Source organism: Triticum urartu, chromosome 5A, assembly GCF_056163025.1.
Source record: "Triticum urartu cultivar PI428250 chromosome 5A, HENAU_Tu73, whole genome shotgun sequence".
In the NCBI taxonomy this organism is placed as follows: Eukaryota; Viridiplantae; Streptophyta; class Magnoliopsida; order Poales; family Poaceae; genus Triticum; species Triticum urartu.
In genome coordinates, this window is record NC_141877.1 from 532,425,618 (window position 1) to 532,437,342 (window position 11,725).

At 48.7% G+C, this 11,725-nt stretch overlaps 1 protein-coding gene across 1 annotated transcript; it reads left to right on the forward strand.

The window, feature by feature from the left end:
• The first annotated feature begins 332 nt into the window (after positions 1-332).
• On the forward strand, positions 333-6,040 carry LOC125510324 (uncharacterized). The gene is made up of 4 exons (XM_048675479.2): positions 333-2,830; positions 2,926-3,071; positions 3,646-3,869; positions 4,441-6,040. The coding sequence occupies exons 1-4, from the start codon at positions 1,099-1,101 to the stop codon at positions 5,195-5,197; spliced, it is 2,859 nt and encodes a 952-aa protein (XP_048531436.1). The 5' UTR covers positions 333-1,098; the 3' UTR covers positions 5,198-6,040.
• Positions 6,041-11,725: the final 5,685 nt, after the last annotated feature.

Sequence of the window (11,725 nt, forward strand, 5' to 3'; positions counted from 1 at the left end):
TCCACCTTCACCTAGAAGTCTAGAACTGGAAACGTCCCAAGCCGATCCTAAAAAGAAAAGAAAAAAGAAACGTCCGCGAGTACCCATGGCACGGCACGGCACTCAACTGCGCCAGTACAAAACTCCACCCCTCACCCGTGCGCAAACAGCCGCGCCGAAAAAAACTGAAAGCGCAAGCCACCAAGGGTCAGCCTCGCAAACTCGCCGGTGACATGCCACGTCGCCGCCGCCGCCGCCCAAACAAACAAACTTTGGAGCTAATTACGTACCTGGCAAACAATAGAGAGATAGAGAGATTATAAAGAGCGGGGGAGGAGGAGCGGGCGAGGGCACCCCCACCCAAATAAATCCAGCCCCCCTCCCTCCGTCCTCCACGCCGGCGACAGGCGTCAATGTACGGATGTCCCCCCGCCCATAGCCCCACCACCACCTCCACCACCGCGGCGCTCTCTCCTCCCTCCCCAGTCCTCACCGTCGTCGTCGAAATTTCATCTTTTTTCCCCTGTCTTTGCGCGTGTGTGTGCGCGTTGGGCTTGGGTAAAACCGCCGCACCACCGAAAGAGCAAGCCCAGCCTCCCTCCCTCTCTCCATCCCCCGATGCCGCCTCGTGCTCCGCTCCTGCCATCCCACAACCATAGCCCCCCGACTCCACTGATACAGTAGCCTCCACCCTTCCGTCCTCCACTCCACTTTCCTTTCTCCCCTGCCTCGGCCGCCTCCCGCGCCGCCGTTGCTCGGTCGGGCGCGCCCGCCTCGGCCGCCCTGCTCCATCCGCTTGGGTTTTTCACCGCTGCTGCCACGAGGTGCAGGCTCAGGCTCAGGCTCAGGCCGCGTCGCGACGAGCCGCCCCCCGCTGGCACGCGCGCCCGCGCCAGCAAAAAGGCCAAGATTCCCGGCCTCGCCTCCAGTCCCCTCCACACCGTCCCCTCCTCCTCCACCTCCCCCTGCTCGCCTCTCCAGCCCAGATCTGCCCCGCTCCCCCGCCCCGCTCCCCGCGCCGCTAGATTCGCCGCCGACATGCGGCCGCCGCGCAGCCTCTGACCCAAGGGGAATAAAAAGACTTCAGCTTTCGAGGCTCCTCTGCTCCGCGCCGCGCCGATGGGGTGCGGCCAGTCCAAGCTGGAGGAGGAGAAGGCGGTGAGGCACTGCCGGGAGCGCTCCGAGCTGCTGGCGCTCGCCATCCGCCACCGCTACACGCTCGCCGACGCGCACCGCGCCTACGCCGACTCGCTCGGCAGGGTCGGCGTCGCGCTGCACGACTTCGTCCGCGGCGTCCAGACGCTGCCCCCGCCGCCGCCCGAGCCCACGCTCCACCTGCCCCCCGGCAACCGCAAGGGGGACGGCCTGCCCGCCGCCTCGCCCGCCAACAACCCCGCAATCGCCTCCTCCTCCAACGGCCAGGCGCCGCCGCCCGCCGCCAAGCAGGTCCGCATCAACCCCGATGACGAGCACATCCACTTCCACTCCGACGGGGACTCCGATTCCGAGGACGGCCACATCAAGTTCCACTCCGACGACGAGGCCGACCCGGGCCAGCGCCGGCCCGAGATCGTTCGCTCCGCCGGGGACCCGGGCCAGAGGCCGCCGCCGTATGGCTCCTCCGCGTACGGCCCGCCGCCGTCGTATGGTGCTCCTCCGGGGTACGGGTATGGTGGATACCCCGCTCCACCTGACTACGGCAGCATGGGAGGGCCCGGCGGCTATGACCCGGGCTATGGTGGCATGGGGGGCGCCGGAGGCAATGGACAGGGATACAGCAGCATGGGACCACCGCCACCTAGCAGTGGTGGATATGACCCACCTGGCTACGGCGGCATTGGTGGCTATGGCCAGAGCTTCTTCAACATGAACTATGCCCGCAGCCAGCCCCCACCGCCGTCCGTTTCACACCAGCACCGCCCAGAGGCCACCGACGCCACCGTCCAGACCTTCTTCAACATCAGCTATGCGCGCGGCCAGTCCCCGCCGCCGTCCGTATCTTTTGAGCAACGGCCGGAGGCCAGTGATGCTACGGTTCAGACCTTCTTCAATACCAGCTATGCGCGGGGACAGCCCCCTCCGCCGTCCGCAGCATACGAGCAACGCCCTCAGGCCAGTGATGCCAGAGTCCACTATTATGGTGACGGCGGCGCGCAGCCACCCCCGCGCGGGTACAATGGGTATGCCTCCCCGCCGCAGAGTTCCTATAACCAGTATGCCTATGGTGGTTACTACGGCGGTGCTGCTGCTCCACCTCCGGCAGATATGCCATCCTCCTCCCGCGAGGAAGCTGTGCCACCACCGCCTCCATCTCCGCCGAGTGTGTCTACTTGGGATTTCTTGAACCCATTTGAGACCTATGGGAGCTACTATGACCAGCCAACTGCTGCTCCAGCGCCATACACTCCCAGCAGGAGTTCCAAAGATGTGCGCGAGGAGGAGGGCATCCCCGATTTGGAGGATGAGGACATGGAGGTAGTCAAGGAAGCTTATGGCGATGACAAGCACCCGTTGAATGGGCACACTGGGAAAGGGAAGGCGGCAAAGGAGGAAGGTCGGAGCAGTACTGGGGATGAACTGCCCCGTGACTCCAAGTCGTCGGTGCCAAGTAGTAGTGGGAGCAGCTTGGATGATGTTCATGTAGTGGAGAAGAGTGTTGTCGGAGAACAGGCACGTCAACATGTTGCTGGCCTGCCGCCCACAGGTTCAGAGAAGACGTATGTTGATGACAATGAGGTGGTGCTCGAGATCAAGGCTCAGTTCGAGCGTGCCTCCAGTTCAGCCGGCGAGGTGTCCAAGATGCTTGAGGTTGGCAAGATGCCTTACTACCAGAAAGGTTCTGGTTTCAAAGGTTGGTGAATTGTCTCACCTCTGCTGTCAAACGGTGTCTTGTTCTTTTGTAGTTTCTAAACATGTTTGCTAAGTTTTACCCAATTGCCAATCCAGTATCTGCGATGATGTTTTGTGGGATTCCGACAATGGAGGAGGAGTTCCTGCGGTTTGAAGAGGACAAGGCGATGGGATGTGGCAACCTTTCCTCGACGCTGCAAAAACTATACATGTGGGAAAGGAAGCTTCTTCAGGAAGTTAAGGTATAGAATTCTCCTTTTACATATTTGAATTTCTCAGGAACATTGTGAGTCGTGAGGCTACTTTTTTTTGGCAATGTGATTCCCAGTGTGAAAATTTAGACTACAGAGTCCAAGTACAGTATGTGAAAGTTTCGGATTTGTCTATTGTCTATGCTACTGGCTGATTATAATTAGAAGTTTCCATCTTATTTTGTAAGGGGTAGCACGTATTTAGTTATTGCGGCTAAAATTACGCATCATGTACTTAACTGTTACTTTTTAATAAATCAATAAATATGCTATGAATGAGGTCCACTTTAATACTATTTTGTTCTTCGATGTATAAATAAATGGTTGGTTCTTTGATGCTTATTGAAATGACGTGGGGGTGGCCTCTAAAAAATTGTTTTTTTTCTTTTTGTTTGATGGTATCTACGTTTCGAAACTTTGGCCGCATTGCTTCTAGTCCCCCGCTCTGTCATGCACACAATGCTTTCTTTTGTGATGCATATGGGTCAAATGTTTTTCTTATCATTCTGCACCCATTGATCCAATATTAGATTCACTGGACTCAGTTTCTTCGGGTGCATTACAGGCTGAAGAGGAGGAAAGGCTTAAGTACGACAGGAAACGCCAGGACCTGCAAATGTTAGATGAAAAAGGTGCAGAAACTGAAAAGATCATAGCCACTGAGAAGGAAATAAGGAAGTTATCAACAAGGATAAGCATAGCTATTCAGGTTGTGAACACTATCTCAGGCAAGATCAGTAAGCTAAGGGATGATGAGTTATGGCCACAAACATGTGAGCTCATTCAAGGGTATGCAGCTCTCCCTTAAAACAGCAGTAACCTGCACATACCCCTATCTGTTTCCTCCTTCTTTTACATGTTAGAATATCACATCTGGAATGTCTAGCTACATGTTTATGTTACCTTGAATGTTTTCACATATGCAAATTAGTAGATTTATAAATCCTTTCTCTGCACTACCTTGCAATATTGTTAATGCAAGTGAGGTGATAGTAAGGCACGCAATTAACAGTGAGCAATGAGCAGTTAGAAAAAGTATGTAGCACAAGGTTTCAGTAACTAAAATGCTTTTGTTGTGTCAATCCTTGTAGTATTATATCTTTTCTCAAACAGGACAGTCTTTTCCATTGCATGTTCTTATCAGGTTATATGTTTGTTTATTTATTTTTTCATGCATCAGGATTCAGTCATTTGTTCACAGCTTTTTGTCCATGTAATGCATTGCAAGATTTAGTTGACTGTTGACATCTATGGTGGTGTGTTGTTCAGTTAGCACCTATGCATCTTTCTTTATAGTTTTTATTTACACACATGTTGGTCTGTGATATTGGAACTGATTGTATGAAATACTTTTATCCAGGCTGATGCGGATGTGGGACGTTATGTTAGAATGCCATCAGATCCAGCTGCATGCCATATCCCAAGCTAAAAACATAGACTCCATGATAGATGGTGCAAGGTTTGGTGAAGATCACATGGACTTGATCAAGCATCTAGAGCTTCAGCTATTGGACTGGACTACCTGTTTTGCCGGATGGGTTAACGCTCAAAAGAACTATGTTACTACGTTAAATGACTGGCTGCGGAAAGGAGTTGAGTATGTGCCCGAGGAAACGGATGACGGTGTCCCTCCATTTTCTCCTGGCCGGTTAGGTGCACCGCCCATCTTTGTGATATGTAATAGCTGGGCAGCCGGTGTGGCGAGGATATCCGAGAAGGACGTCGTCAAGGCAATGCAAGCCTTTGCGTCCAACGTTCTCCACCTCTGGGAGAAGCACAGGTCACAGCAAAGGCAGGGTATGATGGCTAACAAAGGTATGGACAGGGGCCTGAGAGTGATGGAAAAGGATGAGCAGGCAATGCGCAAGGCTCTGGAAGCAAAGAACAAGAAGCTTGTCCTGGTTTCTGATCAGACAGGCGTGTCCTTGTCCGCGCAGGTGCTACATGGCGCAGGCCCCCAAGCCGAAAATAGCAGTCTGCAGTCGAGCCTGAGGAATATTTTTGAAGCGATGGAGACCTTCACTGCTGCTTCCTCGAATACTTATAAGGAGCTCAACCTTCGCGCTGAGGAGGAGAAAGCTCGAGTCGCCGGAGAGAGTGGCAGTAGTGTTCCGTAGCTTGCATGGTCTGTGTTTGCTGCTACAATTGGACACAGGCCTATGTCAGTGCAAAGAAAACTGACCCTGGTGATTCAGATCGGAACTGTAGTGTGCATGGCCGTGGCTCGATTTTGGTGGCAGGCTTTCAGCTGATGCACTCTCCATCCTTTGATGCCGAGCAGGTCCGAGGCAGGCTCAGACATGATGATACCTCACCTTGTTGAATTGAGAATAATAGGCGTTGAGGATTGGATGGCCGGCCATCTGTTCAGGCCATACCGGAGAAGGAGCAAGGAAACTGTGGTGTGAATCAAGATGAGGCACTCGGCTACCTGTGCATCTCAGCAGCACAGCAGCAATGGCAGCCAATCCTTGAGCTAAGCAATGGGGCTTCACGGCGCCGAGCTGCGTGAGGGGTTTCCATACACCGCATCGCGTAAAAAGAAGAAATCGATGGTCATGCTGCCAGGCTTCAGAACTGCTGGTAGAAGAGCTGCATCCTGCTGAATCGTCGGTGTACAGACGTGTTGCGGACATGGCGGTCCCTGACGCACCGAGGGATACAATGGGGCATGGTCACATATGGGGAGCCTGACGGTGGCGGCATCGCCGGGGGAGCGACTCTTTCAGTTGTAGTATTATAGGGTACTTGACCCAGAGGCCGATCGGCGGGCTTGATCGACCGTAGGATATAGTAGATGGGTAACTAATCGCCCTGGCTGTCGGTCACCGGAATTTTTTGGGTCGTTTGTTCTTGTTGTGTTTATTCGTATAGAAGAAGATATGATTGAATTGGTGCCGTTGGTTGGTTGTTTGTTTTGTGTACAGCTGCTGGTTAACTGAACTTAGCCTGTTGTTTTCTCTGTGTGTGTCATATTTTCGCCGAGCTGGGCCGGGTGTGCCGTGTCTTCTGGATCTGGATTTGCTGAAGCTGATCAGTGAGCCTCTACTGACTAATCTATCTGTCTATCCATCCTGACATCCCCTAGAGGTCTGGTAGCACAAGCTAGTAGTATTACTACATCACAGTGTGCAGCTTGACCGATCGTGTCAGTCTCTCACACTGGGTATCGTACACTGGCTACTGCTGCTGAACATGGCCGACTCCACGATTCATTTTCACGCAACGGGTGTGTACCTGTAGCAGCCTACTGCCAGCACCCGATCACTGGTCCAGCATACATGCATGCATGCATAAGCAAGCACCATTGATCGCCTGAAAATCTTTTTACTATCATGCACGCCAAAAATACCATTTTGGCAAAACCGTGCATCGGCCCCATGCCATTTGGCAAGTTCACTTGCAAGCCTTGTCACCTATGCAAACACTTGGTACGAGTAGGCAGCAGAGGAGGGACAAGTCACAAGAGTGGAGTGGATTATTGTCCTTTTATGGGCTGTGGAACATGCACACTTTCCCACCCATCACACCAGATGAAACGCACTCACTCACTTACAGGTCATTTGTGACAGATGATTGAAGAGCGAGGGGGCCCTTGCCACATGTGATCCAGGTCATTGATCCTCCCCCCCGGTAGTCCAGAATTCGGCCGGAAATGAAACAAGTCGCCGGGCCCTGGCCGTCGATCGATCACGCGGGCCCGTCTTCGGCAGGTCCACACAAATCGGCCTCTGCTTTGCCGCCCAACGTATACGGTACCGGTCACGAGGCTGCTTTGTTTCGAGCCGCGTGATCCAACGCTTTTGTTGACTGTTGTGATGATACGGTCGTGCCTGTAACAGTGCAACTAGTACCAAGTAATCTTCCGAAATGTACGCGGCTACGCGATGCTTTACAGTAGAGCACACAGTCCATTTAGCACGTACGTACAATCTTCCAAAGGTATTTGGTGTCCTTGGGCACATGCATGCATGGCGGATCCTGATGGGCTCCTCACTCACCGTTCACCGCCACCTTTCTCTTTTCTTCTGCTTTTACTATACCAGGGATGAAAGGTAGGACGGGCACAAGACAGCTCTTGGGTAGTTGCATGCACCACCAAGCATGTGGTCCTCAGTGAATAAAACAAAAAAAATAGAAAATATTCCTAACAGTACATTATTGCATCGTGATGAACTGATGATGCACTGATCCATATAGTGCTGTGATGGAATGATCATGCATTTGTTAAGTTGCCACTGGAAACAAAACCAATGAGCGCCGCCATTACAAAACTGTTACTCACCCAAAAGTTTTCTGGTGGATCTGGTGGGACTATCCCTCCCAATTAGCACCTCCCAAAAGAGCACTAATAATTAAGCTGGAGGGAAATGCCACATTATATACTACTGCGTTTAAGCCTTTCAGGCACCTTGCCGTTGGCCCAGCAGCAGGCGACGGGAAAGAAAGCATCCATTTCCAGAGTCACCACTACTAGTAATATCTTCTTTTGCCTAGAATATAAAAGGGCCGCACATTTTGAATCATGATGATGATGCACTGGTCATACATTGTTAACTTGGCGATAATCGATCCACACTGGAAACGAACCGAACTTTTATCTATTATTACGGTTACACGGCGAAAAGTTTTAATGGGTCTGGTGGAACTACTACCTCAATACGCACATTAAGAAAGAGCAGTAAATAAGAGGGAAATGTCACCTTGGATACCGTATTAAGCAGTGGCGTTTGAGGCATCTTGCTGTTGGCCGGGGTATCAAATGGAGTACTACATCATCAGATGCAAGCCCAGTAGGTGAGGGAAAGCATTGCATTTCCAGAAACATAACCACTTAAGTAGTACTCCCTCTGTAAACTAATATACGAGTGTTTAGATCACTAAACTAGTAATCTAAACGCTCTTATATTAATTTACAGAGGGAGTACCTCTGTTTACTGGTGTATTGAACTGCCAAAACGCCTTACATTAATGAACAAAGGGAGTCGTACTAAAGGAAACATACTCGAGAACGAACTTAGTTTCCTGAAAAAATAAACATATACTGAATCAACATCACATTGCTACGAACTGGTCAGGCAATGGTAGATCGTTAAAATTGGATGGCATCTAGACATCATGGTGAGAAGACGAGGCCTTTTACATCATGGGTGAGATGTAGCTTGCACTAATGGACCGGAAGTGACAGGTTAGGGCGCCGTGATCTGATGTTTATGTCCGAGAGTAGCTGAGCTAAGCTGGCTAACCTAGCCAGGTTGATGCATGGAGGAGACAGACGCACGGACAGGGCACGAAAATCGAATCTACGGCTTCCTTTCTACCCTTTCCTTTCTCTTTCGGGTTGGCAAGGCAACAAGGGGGAACGACGACGCCATGTTTTTTCCGATTTCTGCTTCCTAGTGGTTCATCTGCTCCATCCACTGGGCCTTAGAAAACTCGACAAGCTGCTGCTGGCTGCTGGTTTATAATCCACCACTTTAGGTCCATTTAACCCCTTTTGGATGGATTGAGAGCGGCCGCCGGCTTATAATGCACTGCTTTATTCGGAACAAGCCATTTCATCCGCTTTTCGATGGTTGGAAAGTTTGTTTCTCGTATACTTTTTTTTTACATGCCTGCCTTTTGTCAATTAATGGGACAAAACAGGTCGGTGATTTTCTACCATCTGCTGGTGTGTGTGGTCTTACGTTGGGGGTGAGTAATGAGCTGGATGTTGCTGACATGGCAATGACAGAGACACGTAGTCGTAGTCGAACGTCAAGTGGCAGTAGAAATGTGACACGCAGGAAAAGGAACGTGTGCTGAGTTAGCTAGATTTTTTTTTCCTTTTGTTGCTGATGACGATGTTCCGCACATCACCTGCCTGTCTCTACTCGATCGCGAGAGAATATATGTGTAACGAGACGTGTGCTCAACGCGTTGCCGAGGCAGGCTAGCTACACAAGGAAATCCAATTGTTTCGAGCGAATCGAACGTTGTCTGGTGCGGATCTATCTGCAGGTCATGTGGATGGTTTTTGGTCCACGTACGTTGTGTCGCTGCGGGTAGATGGCACGTCCGGTTCATGCGCTTTTAGGCCCGCATCATCCCATTACATGTTGTCGAAAGCTTATAGCTTAATTATTCACCAGCTTTTCTCCCGTGCGTGCGTACGTGGGGATCTATCCATAGCTACTCAGGTCCTTGTAGTTGTAGCAGCAGGCAGCAGGCAGCTCGGTGTGGTTGGGGTTTCTTCTTTCGTGTTGCTCTCCGTACGTGCTGCCGATCGATCTAATTAAACAGAGTTTTGGTCCGCGGTCGTGCGCATTCAGGCCGGAGTAGGTATGTATGCGTTTAGAGGGTGTTTGTTTCCAGGAATTTATTGGTTTAAGAGGGTGTTTGTTTTCAGAGACTTATTGGTTTAAGGACTTAAAAAAGTCCCTATAAGTCCCATCTAAATCAAACAGGAGGGACTTATAGGGACTTAAAGTGAGCATTTGAGACTTATGAAATAAGACTCTCAAGAAGGGACTTACAGTTGTAATATGGTCTTCTAGAGACCTATAAGTCTCAGGAACCAAACAGATAGAAATTTTTTAGAGTTAAATACACTACATGTGCCCTAACTTGTCCGGCTTGGTCAGTTTAGTGTCTAAACTTAAAAAATACATAAAAATGGTGTCGTGACTTGTCTGGGTGTTCAAATACGGTGCCTCTGGACGTATGCTGCCGTATCGAGTGACCGCGTGGCATGCCAGCGTGTTGCCAGGCCACATGTCAGTGGTTGCAGGCGCGACGCGTTCTGTTTTTTACAAGAATGCCCTCAGATTTTAATTAATTCTCGTAAAAATACCCCTTGATTTTAATTAATACTCATAAAAAATATCAGAAAGCGAGCGTGTGGGGAATTCGAACATGGAACATCCTCGTCGCCTGACAATCGAGCGGACCAGGCGGCCACGGTCTGGTTTACTCTTAATTATCAGCCAACAATTTATATAGATGATTGCACGTACCGCTCTGCACATGCTTCTACTGAAGTAATTCTATTTCTATTTATTTTCAAGTTACTATCTTATTTTTCTTCAAGTGAAGTTTCTATTTAGTTTTCATGATACATAATTTTTTCCATATGAAAAAATAAAACAATTATTAATATGAACTTTTTTTATTTTATATCTCTATTCTATTTCCATCACTGTGTACTTTGAAGAGATAAAAATGATTTTTTTTTCTAAAATTGATGTGGAATTAAAAAGTTGAACTTATATTAAAAACACAGTGAGCATTTTCTGAAAAAAACGTTCACGTTCACATTCATTTTTCATTTTCATATTATTTTAGAAAATGCTCACCATGTTTCTTGAAATTGTTGAATGCATATTAAAATAATATTGTGTAATATTATTCTTAAATTTCTACAAACCCGCTTAATATGTTAGTACAGTTCTAGAAATTATTATTGTCACACAATAATATTTAATACATGTTGATAATTATTGTACACAATAATGAAAATAGAATAAAGATGTAAAATAAACAATAATTGCATATTGATAATTATTTTATTTTTTCATATGGGAAAATTTATGTATCATGAAAATTAAACAGAAAATTTGCTCAAAAAACCCCGAAGCAGTACTTCAAAAAAACTGTAGAAAACATGGGCAAAGCGATACATGGAATCATGCATATAAGTTGCTAGCTAACATTTAAACGTAAACCAAAGTGTGGCCTCTTGGTGCGCCTGTTTGATAGGCAACCAGCAGGTCCGTGGGTCGAATTCCCTTCATGCTAACTTGTGTTTATGTTTCGATTTTTTCCAAGAATTAACTAAAGTTCCACCCGGGCACTTGATACGACGCATACGCCTAGAGGCACCGTACGTCCCGTAGAAAAAACAGTGTGCATGCAGGGTCCAGTGTCCGTAACGATTTTTTCCAAGAATTAATTAAAGTTCATAGGCATTTCTGTTTTTGTAAAAATAAAAAACTACACACAACTCACAACGCGCCCGCAACAACTGATATGTGGACCAGCGACACGCTGGCATGCCACCCAGGCACTTGATACGACGGCATACGTCCAGAGGCACCGTACAGGCGCGTCCCGTAGAAAAAACAGTGTGCATGCAGTGTCCAGTGTCCGTAACGATTTTTTCCAAGAATTAACTAAAGTTCATAGGCATTTCTGTTCCTGTAAAAATAAAAAACTACACACAACTCACAACACGCCCGCAACAACTGATATGTGGACCAGCGACACGCTGGCATGCCACCCGGGCACTTGATACGACGGCATACGCCCAGAGGCACCATACAAGCGCGTCCCGTAGAAAAACAGTGTGCATGCAGTGTCCAGTGTTCGTAACTATTTTTTCCAAGAATTAACTAAAGTTCATAGGCATTTCTGTTTCTATAAAAATAAAAAACTACACACAACTCACAACGCGCCCGCAACAACTGATATGTGGACCAGTGACACGCTGACATGCCACCCGGGTACTTGATACGACGGCATACGCCCAGAGGCACCGTACAGGCGCGTCCCGTAGAAAAAACAGTGTGCATGCAGTGTGCAGTGTCCGTAACGATTTTTTTCCAAGAATTAACTAAAATTCATAGGCATTTCTGTTTCTGTAAAAATAAAAAACTACACACAACTCA